The sequence below is a fragment of the Eumetopias jubatus genome, unplaced genomic scaffold, assembly GCF_037043125.1.
Source record: "Eumetopias jubatus isolate StellerSeaLion01/CBP00866 unplaced genomic scaffold, mEumJub1_p1.0 scaffold_9, whole genome shotgun sequence".
Lineage (NCBI taxonomy): Eukaryota > Metazoa > Chordata > Mammalia > Carnivora > Otariidae > Eumetopias > Eumetopias jubatus.
In genome coordinates this window covers 130,578,046-130,598,323 of record NW_028274815.1, presented here as the reverse complement: position 1 = coordinate 130,598,323, position 20,278 = coordinate 130,578,046, and the positions used below count along the sequence as shown (strand labels likewise).

The window sequence follows — 20,278 nt, the reverse complement described above, 5'->3', positions numbered from 1 at the left end:
AAACTTAGAACCTCAGGTTCTTGACTCCTTGTTCTGACTGCTACAGATCAGTCTCCAGAATGTGATTCATGTAATGATTGAGATTGGAGAAGAACATTGGCTCAGTCATTAAGTGTCTGCCTTCGGCTCAGGTCATGATCCCAGGGTCCTGGGATCGAGCCCCACATCGGGCTCCCTTGTTCCTCGGGAAGCCTGCTTCTCCCTCTGCCACTCCCCCTGCTTGTGTTCCCTCTCTCACTCTCTCTTTGTCAAATAAATAAATAAAATCTTAAAAAAAAAGATTTCTATAGGAAAATAAAGCTTAAGTCATGTCATTACAACTTCAGATGTAAAGGCATATATATTTAATACTATAACCACAAGTAATTTAGATTGTCTATAGGAGATAATCATTTATTTGAAATATGCACTATATATAGGGAAACATAATCATAGCCTAATATTTATTTGAGGAGTTATTGCGCTAAGCTCTTTATATGATCTCAGTATCCCCATTTCTTAGTTGAGGAAACTAAGGCCTAGGGAGGGGAGGCATCTGCTCAAAGTAGTTAGAGGTGGAGCTTGGACTTAAACTTGGGTGGGTAACTCCAGTCACATTCTTGACCTTTACTCTTCCTTTAAATTTAGGGGTCTCTAAATTTAGCCACATCTCTAATGGTTAGATGTTCTATACGTGCTGTGATAAGCAATGGCTCTGACTGGAAATGGTCTCTCTCTAGAATTAGCTTTTAATTGAAAGCATTGGACTTGGAAATAAGAGCTGAAATAACCCTCCCGTGCCATCTGGTCCATTTGTTATGTTATTATAAGACACTGAAGATAGAGGAGGTGAGGTTACTTGCCTAAACTAACATGGCGCATTAGTGACACACGTGGGCCCCTGATTTCCACTTCAGTGTACCTTCTCCCACACTTATTCCTTTGGAACGGGAGAACATTCTGGGAAAAGGGTGATTTTTAGAGGTAGGAGGTGGTACTCTTCAAAATTCCCAGAGGAAAAGAAGTTATAGCAGTTAGAAATACGCTAGAATTCACATGCCTTGAAGTTAGCTTCATAAATGGAGATGTCAGTCACACTGTTGTCATCAAAGATGGAAGAGAAAACCAAGAAAAAGATCTCTACCTTGTGAAGTGTCCTACCTATCCTTTCTGAGAAATACGTGCTTTCCAACAGCCAGTGTTTTACTCATATACTCACTGGACATGATTTTTCCAGAAAAGGGACCATTTACATTTATTGTACAGATTGACTAGTTCTGATTTCTCGTATACATGACTGATTCTGTTTCCTCCTTCAGCATCCCAGTGACCGCATCCCTCCCTCCGCTTGAGTGGCCACTGTCCCACCAGTCGGGCTCGTATGAGCTGCGGATTGAGGTGCAGCCCAAGCCACATCACCGGGCTCACTATGAGACCGAAGGCAGCCGAGGGGCTGTCAAAGCTCCAACTGGTGGCCACCCTGTCGTTCAGGTACGGACTTGAATTCTTTTCCTTTTTGTGTCCTTCATTTGCCAGTAGGTGAGCTACTTCTGCTCAGCCACTGCCTGTTGCTTGTTGGGTTGTGGTATGTGTCTCAGCCTCTTATTTGTCTGGCGGATGGGAAAACTTGAGATGGAATTAGTATCAGAAGCTGGCCCAGTTACTCAGAGGCCAGAGAAGAAAGTCTTCCTGAGCTGGATAAGGATAGAAATGATATTCTTGCTCAAGCTACTTCTTCCCTTCTCTTTCTGATGGAAAAATTGATAGATTTTGCAGAGATTTGTGTATTGACAGAAGGTTTCTGAAACCATTATTTTGTGCTTAAATTTCTCAGATGCAAGTCCACTGAGGAAATTCCATACACTCTTGTAAGATATAGAAAACTAGGAGAAAATTAAAATTACACATAAAATAACTATTAGCATTTTATATATTTATTGTTGCCTTTTCTATTCACAAACATGGCAATGTCTATTAATGTACATTTATATGCTTGATGTTACAGTGGTTGGTACTCTGATATTTTTTATATTATACCATGAGCATTTCCTCCTGTTTTTTTCTTAATCATTATCTTTTATGTCTGTGGCTTTTGATTTAACCTCAGACTTTTTTTCCCAAATAAGTAGAGACATGTGCATTTTTCTGCAAAATAATTAGAGTTGAAATTATCTTTCTTAATTGTGTAATCTGTTTAACCCGAGACTGCTGATTGGTGCTCACCAACCAACTCAATTAAGCAGAACCTTCAATACATATAAATTTACCTTTTATCTGTATTTGCCTTAAAGTGGATGTATTCTATGATAAGAATTATATGATGCATTAGAACCCTCTAGAGAGGTTAACAATGCAGATGCCTAAGCATCTCCTGAGACTACTTAATGAGAAACTACATGAGTAGAACTCAGACAAACAAAAAACACAAACCCCCAAACCCTGAAATCTCCACAGGTGCTTTCGGTGTATACACCTGGTTAACGAATTTTATGATAATATTAGGAACTTATAAATCCTGACAGTTGCTTTTTCTAGAGCTGACATCATAGCTATTTTGGGATCTGTGTCTATTCCTTGCTTCTTTTCCTTGACCATGAGCCACATTTTCCTCTTTCTTTGCATGTCTAGTAATTGTTGATTATCTTCTGATGTTGGGATGATAATATGTATACTGGACATTATAAAGACTCTGGATTTTGTTATCTTCCGCGGAAGGCAGTTCAGTAATGGGGTGATCACTGTGAACTTGTGTGGACTTGAGTTTACATTTTGTGAGGGTAGATCTGTGGGAAGCCTAGATGTTTCCCGTGCTCCCTTCTGCGTCGATTTCTTTGAGACTTAGTTTTAGACTCTGTCAGGGCAGGTCTAGGGAAGCCTTTCTCTAAGGCGTACCCTTATTTCTAAGGCATAACCCTTTTGGATGCTTGGTGGGGGAGGTGACTCCACACTGGTGGTATGGAAGCTGTCCTCAGGTGGAGAGCTAGAGTGAATGTATGCTCACCTCCTGTGTTTCCTTTTCCCCAGTGACCATAGTCTTATGCTGCCTGCTGTCTAATGCCTGACAACCGTTGCCTTATATAGGTTTGTCCTGACTTTTTTTTTTTAAAAGATTTTATTTATTTATTTGAGAGAGAGAGAGAGAATGAGAGATAGAGAGCATGAGAGGGAAGAGGGTCAGAGGGAGAAGCAGACTCCCCACTGAGCAGGGAGCCCGATGCGGGACTCGATCCCGGGACTCCAGGATCATGACCTGAGCCGAAGGCAGTTGCTTAACCAACCGAGCCACCCAGGCGCCCCTAGGTTTGTCCTGACTTAACGGTTGTTGATGGTGGGAGGGCTGGTCTGGTACCATTTACTCTGTCATGCATGAAAATTGCTTTTTTGGGGAAAGGAAGTCTTTATGTCATTATTGATCTAGGCTTATTGATTCTAGGATGGGGACTTCCGGCTCGGAGGGTGGCGTTAGTCTGTGGATTGGAGTCAAAGCCTTCAGCAGTGATAGAAAGAAAAACTCAAGGCAGATTGGAAGGGGGATTTAGGGGCTTGTCTGAGGAGGCTACTATTGTGAAAGCAGGCCAGGAGACTCGGGAAGAAGCTAGACTTGAGAATGGTCCCAAATGTACTTCTTTGTTCAGTCAACCCATTCAACAAATGGATTCATTCTGCAAATATATGTTGAGCACCTTCTTTTTGCCATATGCCCTTTTTGATACTAAAATACAATGAAGAATAAAAAAGAAGTTATGCTCTTTCTTCACGGAGCTTATGGTCTAGGGTGAAAGAGTTATTGACTAAATAGTCGTAAATGATAAAAGTACAAACAGTGACAAGAAGCATGAAGGAAAAGAACATGAGATTCTGGGCATGTAAAATGGAGGAGGCAATGAAAACAAGGGAAGAACATCTGCTAAGATTTCCCTGAGAAGGAGCCTGGTGCTGAGGATGCATCAGGAGAACAGCACGTTCAAGGGCCCGGAGGTAGAAGGAAGCAGAGAGAACCATGTCAGAGGAATGAAGGAGGCCAGTGTAACCGGAGCAGGAAGCCAGAGGGAGGGGGAGAGAGGTAGGCAGGGGCCAGAGCATGCAGGGCCTGGGTAGCCAGGGGTGTAGAGTTTGGCTTTATCCTGAGATATGAGAAGCAGGAAAGAAACATGATCTGATGTAGGCTTTGATAAGACCTGGCTCTGATTGCTCCACTGGAGTAGGTAGGAGCTGAGATCAGGAGAGAGTTAGCAGGCTCTGTTCATGGTCTCTGTCCTCTTAGGGCTGTGTGGTATCTCCATTCTCTGATTGCTCATCAAACGTGGGTTGAGCACTGCTGTGTAGGAGGCACGGTTCTAGATTCTGGGATATGGTATGAACAAAACAGCGAGAAATCCTCGGCCTCATGAGCTTACAGTTCAGCAAAACGATGATAATAGTGGTGGACATTCAGCATGCATTTACTGTGGGCTAGACCCTCTTCCAAGTGCTGTATGTGTTGACTTATTCAATCTTCAAAGGAGCCTTAGGAAGCAGGTTACAGTTAGGTCAAGGAGATGTCAAGGAACTTGTTCAGGGTCATAGCTGTCCAGTGGGCCTGGGATTTGGACCCCCAGGTCTGGCTCTACCTGCTACACAATATTCCTGATTTTTCACGTCTCTCTGCAGACCATCTTTCCTTGACTTCTTACTCTTATGAGGCTGAGAAAGCCCGGTGGAAAACTGCCCACACCTCCTGCCTATCAATTTTATGTGCTGTCCCGGCACCAGCTCATTGGGGCCCAAATTGCGATTTCTTAGGGAGATTCTAATTGGCCCTGGTTGGGAAGGCCCACTGGTTTAGGTGGCTTGGCCTGAGAGGTTGGACCATGTGCAGTGGTGGGCTCTGCTCACCCTTTCATCTAGGGCCTTGGTCATGGAAAGTTCCAGAGAAGGGAATGAGTGGGATGTACAATTCAAGAGACACTGCTGAACTGTGCTCGAAGTTCATGCGCCTCCTTCTGACAGCCCCCAAGGATCCGTCCCTCTTCTTGCTTGTAAACTTTGAAAAACCCAGTGCCTGACTTAAAAGTTTGTAGCCACATTCTCTAAAGATACAAAGTGAAGTATTTAAAAAAATTCGTTTGAATAGATTGTGTTGTCTTCAAAATGCAATGTGCTAACCACTGATTTTTAGCATAGTAAATCAGTTTTTAGAAAACGTCTTTGAAAAATGAAGTGAAGAGGGGACTTAAGACAAGTGTTCTTACCCCTTAGGTAGGAGTGAAAACCCCTTTCGAAATCTGGAGGGTTGCCCTTTCGTTCCCAGAAAAGCAGCAAAGCCCTGTTTTGTACCTTGCCTAGATACTTCTGCTGGTTTCTCTCTGATCTCTCTTTATCTCTACATCTTTATCTCTACATGTTTCTATTTCTGTACTGTACCACGGCTCCTCCCCCCCCAATGATTGGTCCCCAACTTCTCTTTTTTATTTACCACACTATAAAATTTCATTTTTTTGGTATGCCTCGTGGTTTTATGCTCCTCTTTATATGAAAATAAAATGAGCACAAGATCATTTCATTCATTCTTTACATATAAAATTTAAAAACGTAAGCATGGGCCACCTTTAGCTGGTTTTGTTTTGTTTTGTTTTGTATGTCCCTTGGCCTTGGAGGAAAGTTTGCTCCAAACCTTAAGTGCTTTCAGATCTCATGACTCCTTCATTTGGCAAATATTTTGTTGAAGACCTGCTGTGTGCCAGGCACTGTGCTAAGTGCTGATAATATGATGATGGGGGAGATAAATATAGTTTCTGCCCTGACGGAGCTCAGGGAGTGCTGGAGATACAAAGTCGACCAGAATGGTTTGGTGTGACCATTGCTGAGATGTGGGTGAGTCCAGGAGGCAGAGGAGTGCAATCTGGAATGACACCTGGACTCTAGGGCAAGACAGGATGACTGATTAGGAGCCTATCTGTTGGATTTACAATGTGGGGGTAACTACTTCAACAGAACCAACCATGCCAAGAGAGTACTTGGAAGATCTGCTGTAGAAGGGAGTCTTGCTGAGGATGTGACTTATCAACTGGGACCTAGAGCAGGTGACAGAGCCAGCAAAGAGGAGTGATGCCCTTCCTCTCTCTGTTTCTCTAGCTCTCTGAGTAGGGGTGGGCGAGTGTTCCTTGCACAAGGTACAGCGTGTGCAAAGGTCCCGAGGCAGGGAGCAGCTTGGTGTGTCTGAGGAACTGAAGGAGGGCCAGTGTCACTTGAGTTTAGCTTGGGGGGTGATGAGTTGGCAGGACCATGCAGTGCAGGACTTATTAACCAAGGGGAGGAGCTTGAGTTTCATTCCAGGGGAAGGGGAAGGGAGTGACGAATTTTGAGTAGAGGAAGAAGGTGATTCTAATTTATTATTTCTAGGATCATTTGGGCTTCTTTCTAGGGAGTGGGTGAGAAGGGGTAAGGGAGGAAGCAGGGTGATGAATTTGACTGATTGGGGCAGGGGCCAGGTGAAGATCAAGCTGAGGAGGACAAGGGGGCAGTGGGAGGGGAGGGGTGGGGAGGGACTCTGTGGTGTGACCTCCAGGACTCAGTTGCTGGCTTTCATATGGGAGGGGAAGGGCACCTGGGTACAGGATGGTGTCAGCGTGCCACGTGGGGAGACTGGGGAAGGGATCATTTTCTTAAGGGAAGATGATGACTTCAGTTCGGGGTGTAGGAAGTTGGAAGGGCTTGTGAGGTGTCCAAGTAAAGATGTCAACAGGCAGTTGGACTTAAGAGCCCAGAGCTCGGAAGCAAAGTATGGGACTTTCTACCTCTCAGGCCTGTGGATCACACAGGATCACGTGTGCCGTCACTAGAACGCTTAGCACAGATCCACTTGGAAGGGTTTATTTCCCACACCCTAATAGGAACCTGCGTCTCTCCAGAAGCAATGGACTAAGGAGAGAACCAAAGAAGATGGAGAAACAGGATCACGAACTGACAAGCTGGTGGGGGCCAGGCAGTGAAAAGAAATGGCCGAATTGGCCAAAGGTCAGGAAGCACTAGGGAGTGGTGGGGAGTAAGGCATAGCAGAGTGTGTGCCTCATCTGCAGGAGGCAGCCACTATTCAGCCCTCCTTGGTTGTACCACATGGGAATGGGGGTCCCAGCATGGTTGGGTTTTAGAGGTTTTCTTCAGGAGAAGCTAGGAATCTGAATTTCCATGTTGAAATTTCTGGTTATTAACTGTTGGCTTACTAAGTCAAACTTTGGGTTCGATTTGGCTCCAGGCAAATATCCTCAAGTTCATATACTCTGGGGGTAAATAAGGTCTGTGCTACTTCAAGTTTTATCAAATAGAAAAGGAGATAAGAGAGAGACTATATTTATATGATTTCTAAGAATTGTCTGGTTGTGAAAGGAGCACTGTGAGCAGCCAGGCCCACGTTGTTTCTTTTATAAAGCTTTAAATCCATTGAAATAGAACAAGCTTATGGTTCTTTCCCAGGAGCCAGGGAATCTTCATTCTCTGGCCTGACTTTGACTGGCAAGGAGCAGATGAGAAAGGGAACCGCAGAGGAGAAAGTGCCACGTGCCCTTTGGCAGAACCCAGCAATCCTTTCCTGGTTCTGGTTCAGGGCAGGATGCAGGGGTCCTTCGGTGGACAGAACTTCCATGTCCAGGCTGCTTTGCAAAGTTGGGCTTTAAGCATTTCCACAGCTCCTCAGCTTATGGGATCTCCTAATACCCCAGCTGAACTTGGCCTGCATAATGTGCTTTCCCTGCCTGCTTCCAGGCCCTTTAGGCATATTCCTGCAAAGAAATTCCTGGTAGAGGACACCTTGTCACATTCCTTATCCATCCTGGTGCTGGGGGCTTTCAAGATACATGCTTACCACTCTGGGGCTTGTTTTCAGCTGAAAGAATGCTCGGAAAGGCATCCTTTCAGTTAGACAACAATCAAAATGAGAAGATGTAACCATAGTACACACCTCCAAAGACAATTCTTTCGAACAGATGTTCAGACGTATGGAAAAAACATAGGTAGTTCCTTTAGGAGAACTACTTTACAGATGCAGAAACTGAATCTGTGTTTCATGCCGGGTAAGAGTGACGAGCTTTGTAGGGTGGGGAGCTGGAGGCCAGGGGCGCACCTGTCCACCTCGCCTCCCTGCCCCCGTCCAGAGGAAGCCAGTCACGCCTCCAAGCTTTCATCTCCTAAAACGGATGGCGAGGCTGTGATTTTCGTCCTGTCGGATTTTAGCCTTTATCCTCCTCTCTGTGACTCACTTTAAATTATATCTCCGAGAGGACAGAGAGAAGCCAGGTGGGGTTTTCTCCTTACCAGTCCTGACAGTGAGCAGCGCCCCTTTGGCGATGGGCTGCACACGTGGGCTTCTATTTGACTAACCAGATGCTGTGCTCAGTGAGGCTCCCCCCTCCCCCCACTTCTTAGACATGAAACAGGAAGCAGGTCTTGCAGTTGCTAATTTGTCTAGAAGCTGCTGTGTTTGCTTCTCCAGAGGGTTCAGGCCGACCCTCTGGGGAGGGAAAGCACAGAGGGGTGGCTCAAGTTTCTGAGGAGGAGAGTGTGTTCTGAGATCCCTAGAGGCTCCTCTGCTTATTCGTCCATTTGTCTGAAAGATTTACCAAGCACCTTCCATGTGTCAGGCACGGTTCCAGGCGCTGGGACTGCGGCTGTGAACCAAACAGACGAAGACCCCCTGCCCCCGCGGGGCTGCCGTTCTGGCTGTGGAGAGATAAACAATAAATCTAAGAAGTAGGAAGGTTAAATAGTCTGCTGGAAGGTGGTAGGTACGATGGGAAAGACTGTCAGGCCAAGGGGGATTGGGAGGGGTCAAGAGGCCTTACTGAGCAGGTGGTGTCGGAGCAAAGGAGGAGAGGAAAGAGGAAAATGTGCAGGGATCGGGGATGAGGGGCTCTCTGGGCCCAGCCGGCCCCGGACTGGGAACACAGAGGTGGCCAGAGGCGCAGGGGTGAGCCGGGAGGGATTAGGAGACGGAGGCCCAGAGGAATGGGGAGGGGCAGATTCGGGCTTTGGACGCTGAGGACTTTTGTTGTCAGTGAGTGTGGGGGGGGTGCTGGGCTCTGACTCAGGGTGTAGCAGCATCCCTCTGGCTGCTGTGCAGATGAGAACAGGCTGCGGGGGGGGCGGGGGGGCCCGGGGAAGAAGCAGGGACGGGGTTGGGGACTGCAGCTGTAGTCCAGGTGAGAGGCGGAGAGTGGCTGGACCGGGCTTGGGGGCGGAGGGCATGAGAAGTGGTTGGATCGTGGGTATATTTTGAAAGCCGGGCTAACTGGTTTATTTGAGAGATTGGCTCTGGTCGAGAGGCATGGGTGTGGCTGTAGTCTTGGGAAAGGCCGGAGTCCCCAGGGTGAGCGACCCCACCAGTCCCCACGGGGACCTCGCTGACTTTCGGAGGGAAGACCTCTTCTAGGGGTGGCCTGACCCAGCCTTTTCGTGTGAAGATGGGGCTGGGGCAGGGTGGGGATGCTGACGCCAGCTTTGGAAGGAGCCATCCTTATCAGCCACCCCTTGCTTATACCAGTCTCTCGATCGTAACACTAGGCGTTCATTTAAAAATTCTAAAGAGCGCAGTCCAAACCAAGGGCATCTTTTGGCCAGATGTGGTCCCCTGTGTGTGACCTCGAGTGGTCAAGGAGGCTTTGTGAAAGAACAAAGATGGGTGCTGGCTTCCAGGGATGAGCCGGGTGGAGGAGCGGGGGCGGGGGGGGGTGTCCAGGGCGGGGCCGGCAAAGGTGTGGGTGCCGAACAGGGGTGGGGTTGGATGATATATCGTGTGCACACATTGTGTGCCAAATGCACACCGATGGTAAGCAGGATGTGCTTTCGGTTCACACTAGAAGATAAATAGTCATGAATCAATGAGACATTGCCCCTGGATGTAGGGAGAAAACAGAAAGCTTCCAGAATCTTGGAGAAAGAGTTGTTCCATAAAGAGTGATTAAGTCTGAGGCTTGCAATATGTCTGGCAAGCAGTGGGGACATATAAGGGAAACTTGATGTGTTCCCCAAACAACTTTTTGGGTCCCTCCTATGGGCCGGGCACTCTGTTGTAACAATGCGGAGCTGTACCTACTGGGCCTTTACTGTGTGCTTTCCTCAGAGTGACTTACTTAATCTTTGCAGTGATGCCATGGAGTGTAGGTGGTAGAATTACTACTCTCCTTTTACAGACAAGGAAACTGGGACACAGAGAGGTTAAGCAACTTGCCTGATGTCACCCAGCTGGTAAGCGGTGGCGTTGATTTGGACATAGGAGGCCGGAAGCCAGAGCCTACATTTAGCCATTGGTCTGCACTGCCTCTGGGAAGCAGGTGGTTCGGAACAAGGCAGTCCTAGCATTCATTAGCTTTGGGACTCGACGTCCCAGGCTGGGCGGCAGTTTCTTCAGTTGTAAAGTGATGAAGACTAAATCTTTCAGATTATTTGTTTTGTTGTGTCAAGAGTCGTGAGGATGCTAAACCCAAGTGTCCAGCATGATCATTGGCACAAAGCAGGCATTTAATCTGCTGTTCTTTTTGTTGAGAAGTATAGCGATCGACTTGGATCTGGGATCTTCTGAGCTGTGCTAGTCTAAGATTAGATGCTGGTGTCCGTTCAGGCTTCTTCTGGTGGAGTGAACCAAACCTGAGACTCATCTAGGGTACCGTGAGCACTCTGTTTATTTATACACTGTATGTTAATGGATATGATCTTACTTCATCCTTGCAACCGCATAGTGAGGTGGGGCTGTTATTCCCATCGTACAGGGGAATAGAGAAGCACAGAAGCTAACTAACATCATTTGCCTAAAGGCAACTAGTGTACTGCCCTGACCTTGGCTTTTAGCTTCTGCGTTCTCATCTTTCCACTTCCCTGTCCATTCATCCATCACCTGCTCGCAGCTAGCCCCGCGCGGAGCCCCAGCGCAGAGCACTGCAGCTGGGGTTAATGCAAGAGCAAGCCGGGGCGAGGCTGAACAGAGGCTCCTCACAGGAGCTTTGGGCAGAGCCCTGGGCCGGTGTTGGGCATCCAGGTCCCACGCTTGTCCTCACTCTCCTCACTGAGGGACCCCGAGTGAAGCGAAGGTTTTCTCTGGGCCTGTGAGAAAGGAGGCTTCTGCTGGAGGTGGATTTTCAAGCACCCGCCAGCTCCCATGTGCCACGAGGAGGGAGGGGAGGGCACGGCTTCTCGCAGGGGCCCGCTTCCCTTTGTAGCCACCGCAGAGCCATTCTCCAGACCCTGGGAGACAGTGGGGCGGTTCACGCCACTTGTTCTGGCCTCCTGGAAGACTGTGGGCTGACTCTGCCCACACCCATGTTATTTATTGAGCGCTTGCTATGGGACAAGCATGCCCCGTGGGCTGGCTCTGGCAGGAACGCTCTGTGCAGGGGGAAAGAGGCTCAGAGGCGGTGAGTGCCTTTTCCAAGGAGCCCATGGTCATTAGCGACCCTTGACTGAGCTTTCCCTACATGCCAGCTGCAGGAGGTCGTGCTGCTCTTATTAACCTCAGGTACAGAGGAGGAAACTGAGGCTCAAGGTCACACAGCTCACCAGAAGGGATGATACCCACGCCTACCACCTTGGGTCTTTGCAAAGAGTCAGTGACCCGGCAGGCTGAAGTGCATAGAGCAGGGCCTGGCAACCCCACAGGGGCTCGGTGTGCACTTACTGTTCCCATTTCCTATTATTGTTTGTTTGTTTTTTTTTCTCCGTACCACCCTGTGAGGGCAAAAAAGGGAGCATTTGTTCTTACATGGAAGTTTTGATTTCATGCCGCAGTCCCGGAGCCAGGACGGACAGGAGTTAAACACCGCCCATACGGGTGACATCAGTGCTCGTCATTCATTGTGCACAGGCTCTCTGTGCGAGGTCAGAGGATTTGCTCAGGGCCACCGGGTCTGGATGTGGCAGGACAGCATTTAAAAGCGCATCTATGGGGCTGCTTGGCCGGACCATTCCCGCTGTTCTCTGTCGTCCTCAGGCCCAGTGCTTAGGGATTAGCTCCTTCTGAGCATTCTGACACAGGTTTGAACAAGTTTGTGTGTGTGTATGTATACATATCCAGACAGGCATATAGAAATTAAATATATTCGTAAATATACACACATACATATGTATATATAGACATTATATGTGTGTGTGTATATATACATATATATCTGTGCATCAGATACACCCATACATACTTTTTTATTCAATTATTTATTTTTTCGTTTGTTTTTTTGTTTTGTTTTAGAGAGAGAGAGAGAGAGCGTGAACAGCGGGGGTGGGAGGGAGGGGCAGAGTGGGGGTAGAGAGAGAATCCTAAGCAGGCTCCATGCTCAGTGAGGAGTCTGGCATGGGGCTTGATATCACGACCCTGAGATCATGACCTGAGCCGAAAGCAAGAGTTGGATGCTTGACCGACTGAGGCACCCAGGCAGGCACCCCTATTTTTTCTTGTTTGAATAGGTATTTCTTGTTTAAAAAATATGAAAAAGAGACCAAACAGCACCCTTTGTCACCTGGGGAACTACTGGTTTTGCTTTGCTAGATTTCCTTTCAGTCTCTTCCCACCATGCCTGCACCCTGCTCCTGTCCTCCTTACCTGGTCGACTGTATATCAGGTTATTGTGATGACCCCAGGGGCAAAATAGCACCTACCCGAGTTAGGTTGGGAATTACTTTCTATCTAGAAATGGGTATAATGCTACCATTATTTCTAGGCAGTACTTGGAGACACAGAGAGGTTAAGGAACTTGCCTAAGGTCACACAGCAAGTGAGTGAGGCCCGAACTGAACCTAGGTGGTCTGGCTCCAAAGGAAAGATAGAAACCTTTAATGACTCTGAGATACTTTGCCAGGTCATTCCTAAGGGCTCTTATTGTTACTTAAATATTTTGAAAAATTCAGGAAATAAATCTAGTTTGGTTGAGCATCAGGTCAACTTTTTCCCTTGTCAGGTGGCCCAGGCTCCTGCCTTCCGTGGTGTCCGGCTTCTGCCCTCCCAGTTTTGGCCACAGCAGCCAACAGGCCCCTCCCAGGTGCAGAACAATAGCCTGCTTGTGGGCGGTACGGTCTCCCAGGGTGTGGACTTCAGGGGACACTCCCACCTGTCCTGGTGTGGGGGCCTGGAGCCTGACAGGCCTGTGGGTTGCATTCCCTGTGTGGTCCCTTAAGGCATTTGAACTTAACTCTTGATAGCAAGAAAGGCATTTCTGCTGGTTCTAAAAGACATCTCCACTCCATGACATTCTTTTTCCAGATGGGGTAGCCTGCACCTGGGATTTGAGACTTAGCATCTCTGGGGAGTGGGGGCAGGGGGCTAGCTCCCACGTGCAAACCTTGATGATCAGACCTGTGTTAGCTGGTCACGGACCTCCCTGTCCACCCTGGCGCTTCAGCCTGAGTTGTTCTCACTGTACCAGTGCTGTGATGGGAAAGAAGGATAACCTGACCTCCTGAGGCCTCAGTTTCCCCACTGGCAAATTGGACAAAATATTGCTTATAGGATTTCTATAGGAAGATTTCTGTAAGACAATTAGCACAGTACTAAGTGTCAACTTCCCTGGTTTCTTTTATAAATTAGTTCTGGGGAGGAGATGCATTCACATGGTGTACCACTGGGAAGGTACTAGAGACGTGTAGGGCAAGGCCTCCCTCCCATCCTATACCTGAGCGGCCACCTCCTCTTTCTGATGTCCCAGTGTCACCGCTTCTTGAATATCCTTCCGAGAGGGGGTCTGTGTCCTTGGGTTTCTAGCCATTGTTGTCACTGTCCTCATCAACAGCGGCATATTCATTTCTAAAGGACTTGGCAGAATGTCCTGTGCATTTTAAATCCCCAATAAATGATCAAGGCTGTTATTACTGAGGAGCTTCAAAAGGCTTCGCATTTCATTTTCCCAAATAGGGAAGTGAAGCTGAGTTGATCTTTTTGACATCACGTATCTAACCAGATAGACCTTTCCCCACGAAACTTTAGGTTTCTTTTAAGGAACTCCCATCTTCCTAATTTGACATTTATCATAAAACCGTAAATACCATTCTCATGAATGTAGTTTTGGAAACCCGCGTCAGGTGAATGTTAAGCGTTAGCTTTCCCTGATGCCAGGCTTGTATCATACCTCTGTGTGCGGGTATCCTTTCGCTCTCCATCAGAAAATGATACACTGAAGATAAAAGCAATGGATATTGTCAGCATGGGTGCAACCCATGATGAAAAAGTAGCAAGAAAAGGTGCAACTGGGTGGTGCAGTCAGTTAACTAGTTAAGCCTCGGACTCTTGGTTTCAGCTCAGGTCGTGATCTCAGGGTCTTGAGATTGAGCCCTGCATTGGGCTCCGTGCTCAGTGCAGAGTCTGCTTGGGGCTCTCTCTCCCTCTGCCCCTTCCCCCCCGTGCTAGCGTGTGTGCTCTCTCTCTCTCAAATAAATAAATCTTAAAAGAAAAAGTAGCAAGAAAAGTGCTAAATAGGATTATGAGTGTTTTTCTGCTTATCTTTTATTGATTCAGCAATTAATGATTGGTCTTCCACCACATGCCAGGTACTGGGCTAGGTGCTCCCCACCGTTCGGTCCATGGGCCAGCAGCACAGACGTCCCCTGGGAGCTTGCTATCAATGCAGAATTTTAGGCTCTCCCACAGCGTGCTGAGCCAGAGTCTACCTTTTTACAAGGTCCTCAGGGGATTCGTGTGCCTGTTAGAGTTTGAAGCATGTTATTCTGGGACAAGGAGTCCTCAAACTATACCAGCCAAATCCGGCCTGGCACCTCTTTCTAAATAAAGTTTTATTGGAACATAGTCATGCCCATTTATTTGTATACATTTACTTACACTGCAAGGGCAGAGTGGAGTCCTGGCCACAGAGACCATATGGCCCACATAGCCTAACACGTTTACCACCTTGTCCTTTACAGAAGGTGTTTGCTGCTTGGAGTTGGAGATAGAGCAGTGACCAGAACAGGAAGAACTCCAGCTCTCGTGGAGCTGACATTCTGCTGGAGGTAGACATACAGCAAACCAAAAAATCTACTCTGTTGGGTAGTAAAAAAGCAATAAGAAAAAATAAGTCAAGAGAGGGGGTGGAAGATGATTGTGAGGTGGTGAGGATGCTATTTAGGGAAGAACTTTCTGAAGAGTTACACTGAAATAGAGTAAGCTCTATGGCTCTCTTGGGGGAAGCAATGTAGGAGAGGAGACAGCCAGTGCAAAGGGCCTGAGGCAGGAGCTTTCTTGATGTCCACCGTGTGCATCAGTATGGAGGTGGGAGCTAGCCGGGTCTGATTTAGAAGTTAAGTGATGACAGTGAACGTGGGTTTTGGTTTTTGGTTTTCACGTGACCTTTGCTAAGGCATTTTAGTGCCTTTTATGAGACCATGGAATGTAAGCAGAGGTGCCCATCTCCCAGCACAGGGACGTCTTCTGTGTGTCCCTGGATACAGTTTCACATGCTGGGCAGTGCAAAGGACACTGCATCACATGAGGGCACCTTTCACACTTGCATATTTATTAAGAGTGTTCTGACACATGCCTGCAAAGGGTGCAGAGGAAGAGGTGTCTTTTGCTGATTTGCATAAAAGTGTCAGATACTTTAGCAGTGGCCGTGGTGATATAATTCTTAAAAAGAGAACACAATCTGAGTGTACGTGTCTTTAGGTTTGGGACGTTCATCAGTCTCTGTGCCGGTTACTCCGCTCAGCTATATTCTCTGCGTGGCCCCTTAAGACGTTTGAGTTTAACTCTTGACAGCAAGAAAGGCATTTCTGCAGGTTGAAAAGACATCCCTACTCCATGACTTTCTTTTTCCAGATGGGGTTTCCGTTGCTTGCTTTTTCCTACCCACTGTCAGACCGGACGGCCTGGGGACAGCAGGCGGGGAGTCTTGTCATCCTCCGCCTCTGCCTGCATTTGCTGTGCAACCTCGGCTCACACACTTCTCCTCTCTGAGCTGTGGGAGTCTTGGCTGCAAAAAAGAGGAGGGGAGAGCTCTGCAAGCTTCCTCCCACCTCTGAACCACCAGGATTTTATGACTCACAGTAATAGGTATCACCTGAGAAGAAGTGCCTGCATTTAATCCTGTTCACTTAGAGGTGGGAGTTCCAGCCTCTCTTCAACCTGGCTTGCCTTAACCTGTGTGCTTTCTTAGCCCCAAAGTTGACTCATTCAGGGACTTGAAGCTGGGGTTGTTTGTTTAGAATTTGGGGACGAATGAGCTTGAAGGAGACTTAGAAATCATTTAGCCGAATGCCTGGTGTGTCTGATTCATGTGTCATTTTGCCGAGGGCTTCAGCTACCATTTCACTGAGGGCTTCAGCTACCATTTCACTGAGGGCTTCTGGCATGTCAGGCCTTTCGCTAAGCTAACATGTGTCATTCAGTCTCACACTGAGTACCTGAGCTAGGTGCCATCAGCATTGGTTTGCAAAAGACCAGATCGAGGCTCGGAGAGATGATGTGAATTATAAAATTCGCACAGTGACTAAAGGGGCAGAGCCTCCACTCAAGACTGTTAGAAGTAGAGGTTAGGAAGGTATTAGTTCTTGAGCATGTACAATATACCAGATCTTATCTAAGCACTGGTTTGCATTACCCATTTTAACCCTATGAATTAGGTCCTGTAATTTTACAATGGAGAAAACCAAGCCCCAAAGAAATGTGTGACTTACCCAGGGGAAGGCTTATGCGGGTAGTGAGCAGGACCATTTCAGATTTCTGATCTTTTTCTCCTTCTCATGCACTTCTCTTTGCTCTGTGAACTTTTAGTGCATCCTGTTTACCTGTTGGCATCTGTCACAGGTCTTTGAATCAACGCCAGGATGGGGGGGGTGCTGGTACTTTGGTGGCCACTAGCCAGTGGCCATTTCTTACCACCTTCCCTCTGCTCCCTGGGGCCAAGCATCATCATCCCTTGTCTGGGTGACCAGCCTCCTAACTAGTTTCCCTGTCTCCATTTGTGCCCCTTGTCCAGTCTGCTCTCCACAGCAGCCAGAGACATCCGTCTGTTCCAGATGTAAATCAGTCCACACCTCTCTGTTCTGAATCTTGTGCCTCCCCTCTCAGTACACACCAACTCCTTGCCATGGATGACAAGACCCGATGTCACCTGCTCCCTGCCCCCCTCTCTGCTCTTCCTCACTTCACTCACACCTCACCGCCCTACTGGCCTCTTGCAATTCCTCAACCACTCCAAGGAGGCTCCTGCCTCAGGGCCTTTGCACTTGCTCTTCACCTCCCCTGAGTGGCCACTTGACTCTCTTCTCTCCTTCGCTCAGGTCTCACTTCAGTTGTCACCTCCTCAAAGAAGCTCTCCCTAATTGCTCTGTCAGAACAGCCCCCTCTTCCCCTGCCATTCTCTGCCCCTGTACTTGTGATGTTTTTATTCATAACCCGATACATTCCTTTCTTCCCCCCCTCCCTCTCTCCGTCATCCCTCTGTCACTGCTCTAGCCCCAATCCCAAGCACGGTGCCTGACACACAGCAGGCTCTTAATCTGCCACACAAACCGCTGTTCCTATGAGGCATCGGTGAGCCCCGCTTTGCCTTGGCCCCTCGGACGAGCGATGCCCTGGGAGTTCGGGTGGTGGGTGTGCTGACACAGGCGGATCCTCGTGGCTTTCCTGTGCTAAAGGAAGCAGAGGAAGGAAGTGACAACAATTAAGAAGGACCAATTCAGTTCACTGGGACAAGCCCAGGCTTCCTCTGCCTCTCGTCTCTTTGCCCGGAGTGACTTGGGCTCGCCTGAGGCACACAGAAGCGTGACTTGATGGAAGAGGCCTAAGTTAGTTTTATAGTGATTAAGAAGAAGAAAAAAAAAAAACCCTTATTTTTCACTTTCCTTTTTTAATCAGTAAGTATGCTGTGGGTGTTCCCTTGTGGTTTTTGAGTCAAAGGGAGGATTGTTGTTGAGCTCCGAGTTCCCCCTGGGGCTTCAGCTTTGCGTGTGTCTAACTTTAACTTTGAACTCGTGCTTTTAGGGCTGTGCTCGGATGGGGGTCCTGAGGTCCGTATCGGAACAAGGCAACAGGCTTGTTTATTGTGTCCAGATTTTACCCTGTCTCCATCCTGTTCCGGATCGCCCCTCTCAGCCCTGTCCTGCCCCCCTGGGGGCCGAGGGGAAGGCACCCCGCGGTGGAAGGCAGGGGTGGCACCCACTGGACCCCGAAGGAGTGTCCTCTGCGTGGAGACACGGAAAGTGGCTTCTGGGAGGTGTAGTGCTCAACCAGGGGTCTCTACCAAGTGCCGTCAGGGAGAACAGCGCAGAAAGTGTTGTGCAAAAATGGGGTCGTATTGGGCTCAGACAGCGCCCGTAAACAGGGCGTGCTGTGTACCTGGGGATGGGGCGCGCTTGCTCGTTGGCACACGCCTGCTGCCCCTGCTCTCCCACGCTCTTTCTCTGTGTGTTTATTGTTTGTGGCTGTGTGCTTTTCCTTGCCCGGGGAGCCCAAGCATTGGCTCCTTGGCTTTAGACCCCGGGTTGTTGAAGTTGTCGGGCGCCTTGCGGCCCCCTGCCCGGGCTGCAGCACACCTTGGAAAGTGCACGGCCAGGTGGGAGGTGGGCTTCGGGACGCTGGGATATGTGGGGGACCTGGGTGTGAGTCCTGCCTTGTGGGTGGCATCGAGCTCCACCTTGGGTATTTAGGATGGCATCCATTTCTCCACTCCCCCCCGCCCCTTGGATTAGGGAAAAACCGTATTCTCTCTGAGCTGAATATTAGGGTCCCACTCGAATCCCTGTAAGAAAGGAGGCTTCGGGGCTCGCTGGGATCCTGGCCCCACAGAGGTGGGTTGGGTCTTATTTTGCCCATCTGGGGGCCATGGCTAAGCACCCAGGGCCCGTTGACTGGCTGGGCGTCCGTTTAGGTCCCACACTGGACCCCTTTCCAAGTGTGGATGACTTGGAGGCGGGCCCCCCGTGTGCTGTCACATTCGGTCCAGTACGTGGCCGTCCTCTCTGAAGCCCCCTCTCCCCATTCCCAGAGGGCTTCAGAGTTTGGGCGGCCCAGGCCTTGCTAATCCTTGAGGAGTTAGAGTGAGCTTTTCCTTTTAACAGCAGACTTCATTTCCCTTTCCTTCAAAAAGTTCTTCTTGGCAAACTGTGGTTCCCCCACCTCTGCCCTCCCTGCTGTGGAAGGTGAGAACATCTCGCTCGCTGGGGAACAACCCGGTGGGGGCCTCATTTCTGGCAGCCAGATTCCAGCCCCTCAAACCTCACAGGTGCCGAGTCTCAGGACTCGGATGCCCGGGGCGGTTGCCAAGGGAACGAAAAGGATCTGAGAGTGGTAGCAAAGGGAGAGGGCTTTGGGGTATTCAATAAGGGCGGGTGGGGCGGGGAGTCACAAGCCTCTCAAGAGCGGAGTGTGGGTGAATCACTGATGTGCTGCATTTCCACTGGAAGGTAAAAGAAAAATGTTTCTGCACAGAGGAAATAGGAGGACCAGGTTTAGCAGAGAACTGACAGGCCAGGAAGCCTCTGGTTTTTGCCTCTGATTCCCAGGTGCACCCCTCCTGTGCTGGGGACCTCGGGCCGCTTACTCAGCCTCTCTGAGCTAATGGACAGAAGTACAGTGTCTAGTGCAGGGCTTGGCAGGGAGCTGGGCAGTGCGGGCCCCAACCTTCCCCTGGGCCTCCTTAAAATGAATAAACTAACGATGCCAGGGAGCTGCCTTAAAGAAAGGTTTGAAATTAATAACGATGGTGGTGGTGATGATGATGCTGACATTTATTGAGCGCTTACTGTGTGCCAGGCACTGATCTAAGCTCTGTACGTGTATTATATCATTTACCGTTCACTGCAGCCCATGGGAGCAGTATCTCTTATTATCCTTCTTGTGCAGATGGGGGCCGGTGTTGGATAGCCCCGATGAATGTTAGTTCTGGGATGCAGTGGGGCCCGAGAAAGCTGGTGGTCAGAGCCTCCAAGTCCGGGGCCAGGCTCTTTGCTAGTGTTTTCCACCCATCCTGGTGGGAGAGCATAATGCTTGGGGACCTGGTGCTTATGTTGGTATGGAAGATGGGGGCTCAGCGTGCACTGAGCTGCCCCCGATCTCCTATGTGAATGGAGATCACCCCCGGTTCAGGGCCTGGCGAATGAGACTTACACTTGGGGCCGACAGATGCTCGAGAGGACAGCGGGTTCACCGTGTCCATCTGGGACATTAACCCGAAGGGGAAATGTGAGCAGGGTCACCTGTGAGACCAAAAGGATTACTCTGTTCTATCATTGATTTCACCTCAGCAAATGTGACTTGCCTCCGAAATCTCCTTCCAATGTCTGCAACAGCCCCATGAGGGCATGATAAGAATTATGCAACGGAGATGATGTCTAATTTTTTTTTTTAAATATTTTA

General features: G+C 48.7%; 1 protein-coding gene across 5 annotated transcripts in view; it reads left to right on the top strand.

Annotated features, from left to right (window-relative positions):
* Window positions 1-20,278, top strand: part of NFATC2 (nuclear factor of activated T cells 2) — a 137,545-nt gene that overhangs the window by 21,736 nt on the left and 95,531 nt on the right. For all 5 annotated transcript variants that reach the window (XR_003612581.2, XM_028125194.2, XM_028125191.2 and 2 more), the window contains exon 3: window positions 1,299-1,470. Coding sequence is in view for 4 of the 5 variants with exons in the window: in XM_028125194.2 (XP_027980995.1) it covers window positions 1,299-1,470 (172 nt within the window). In the remaining variant the exon portion in view is untranslated. The remainder of the gene's footprint in view (window positions 1-1,298; window positions 1,471-20,278) is intronic.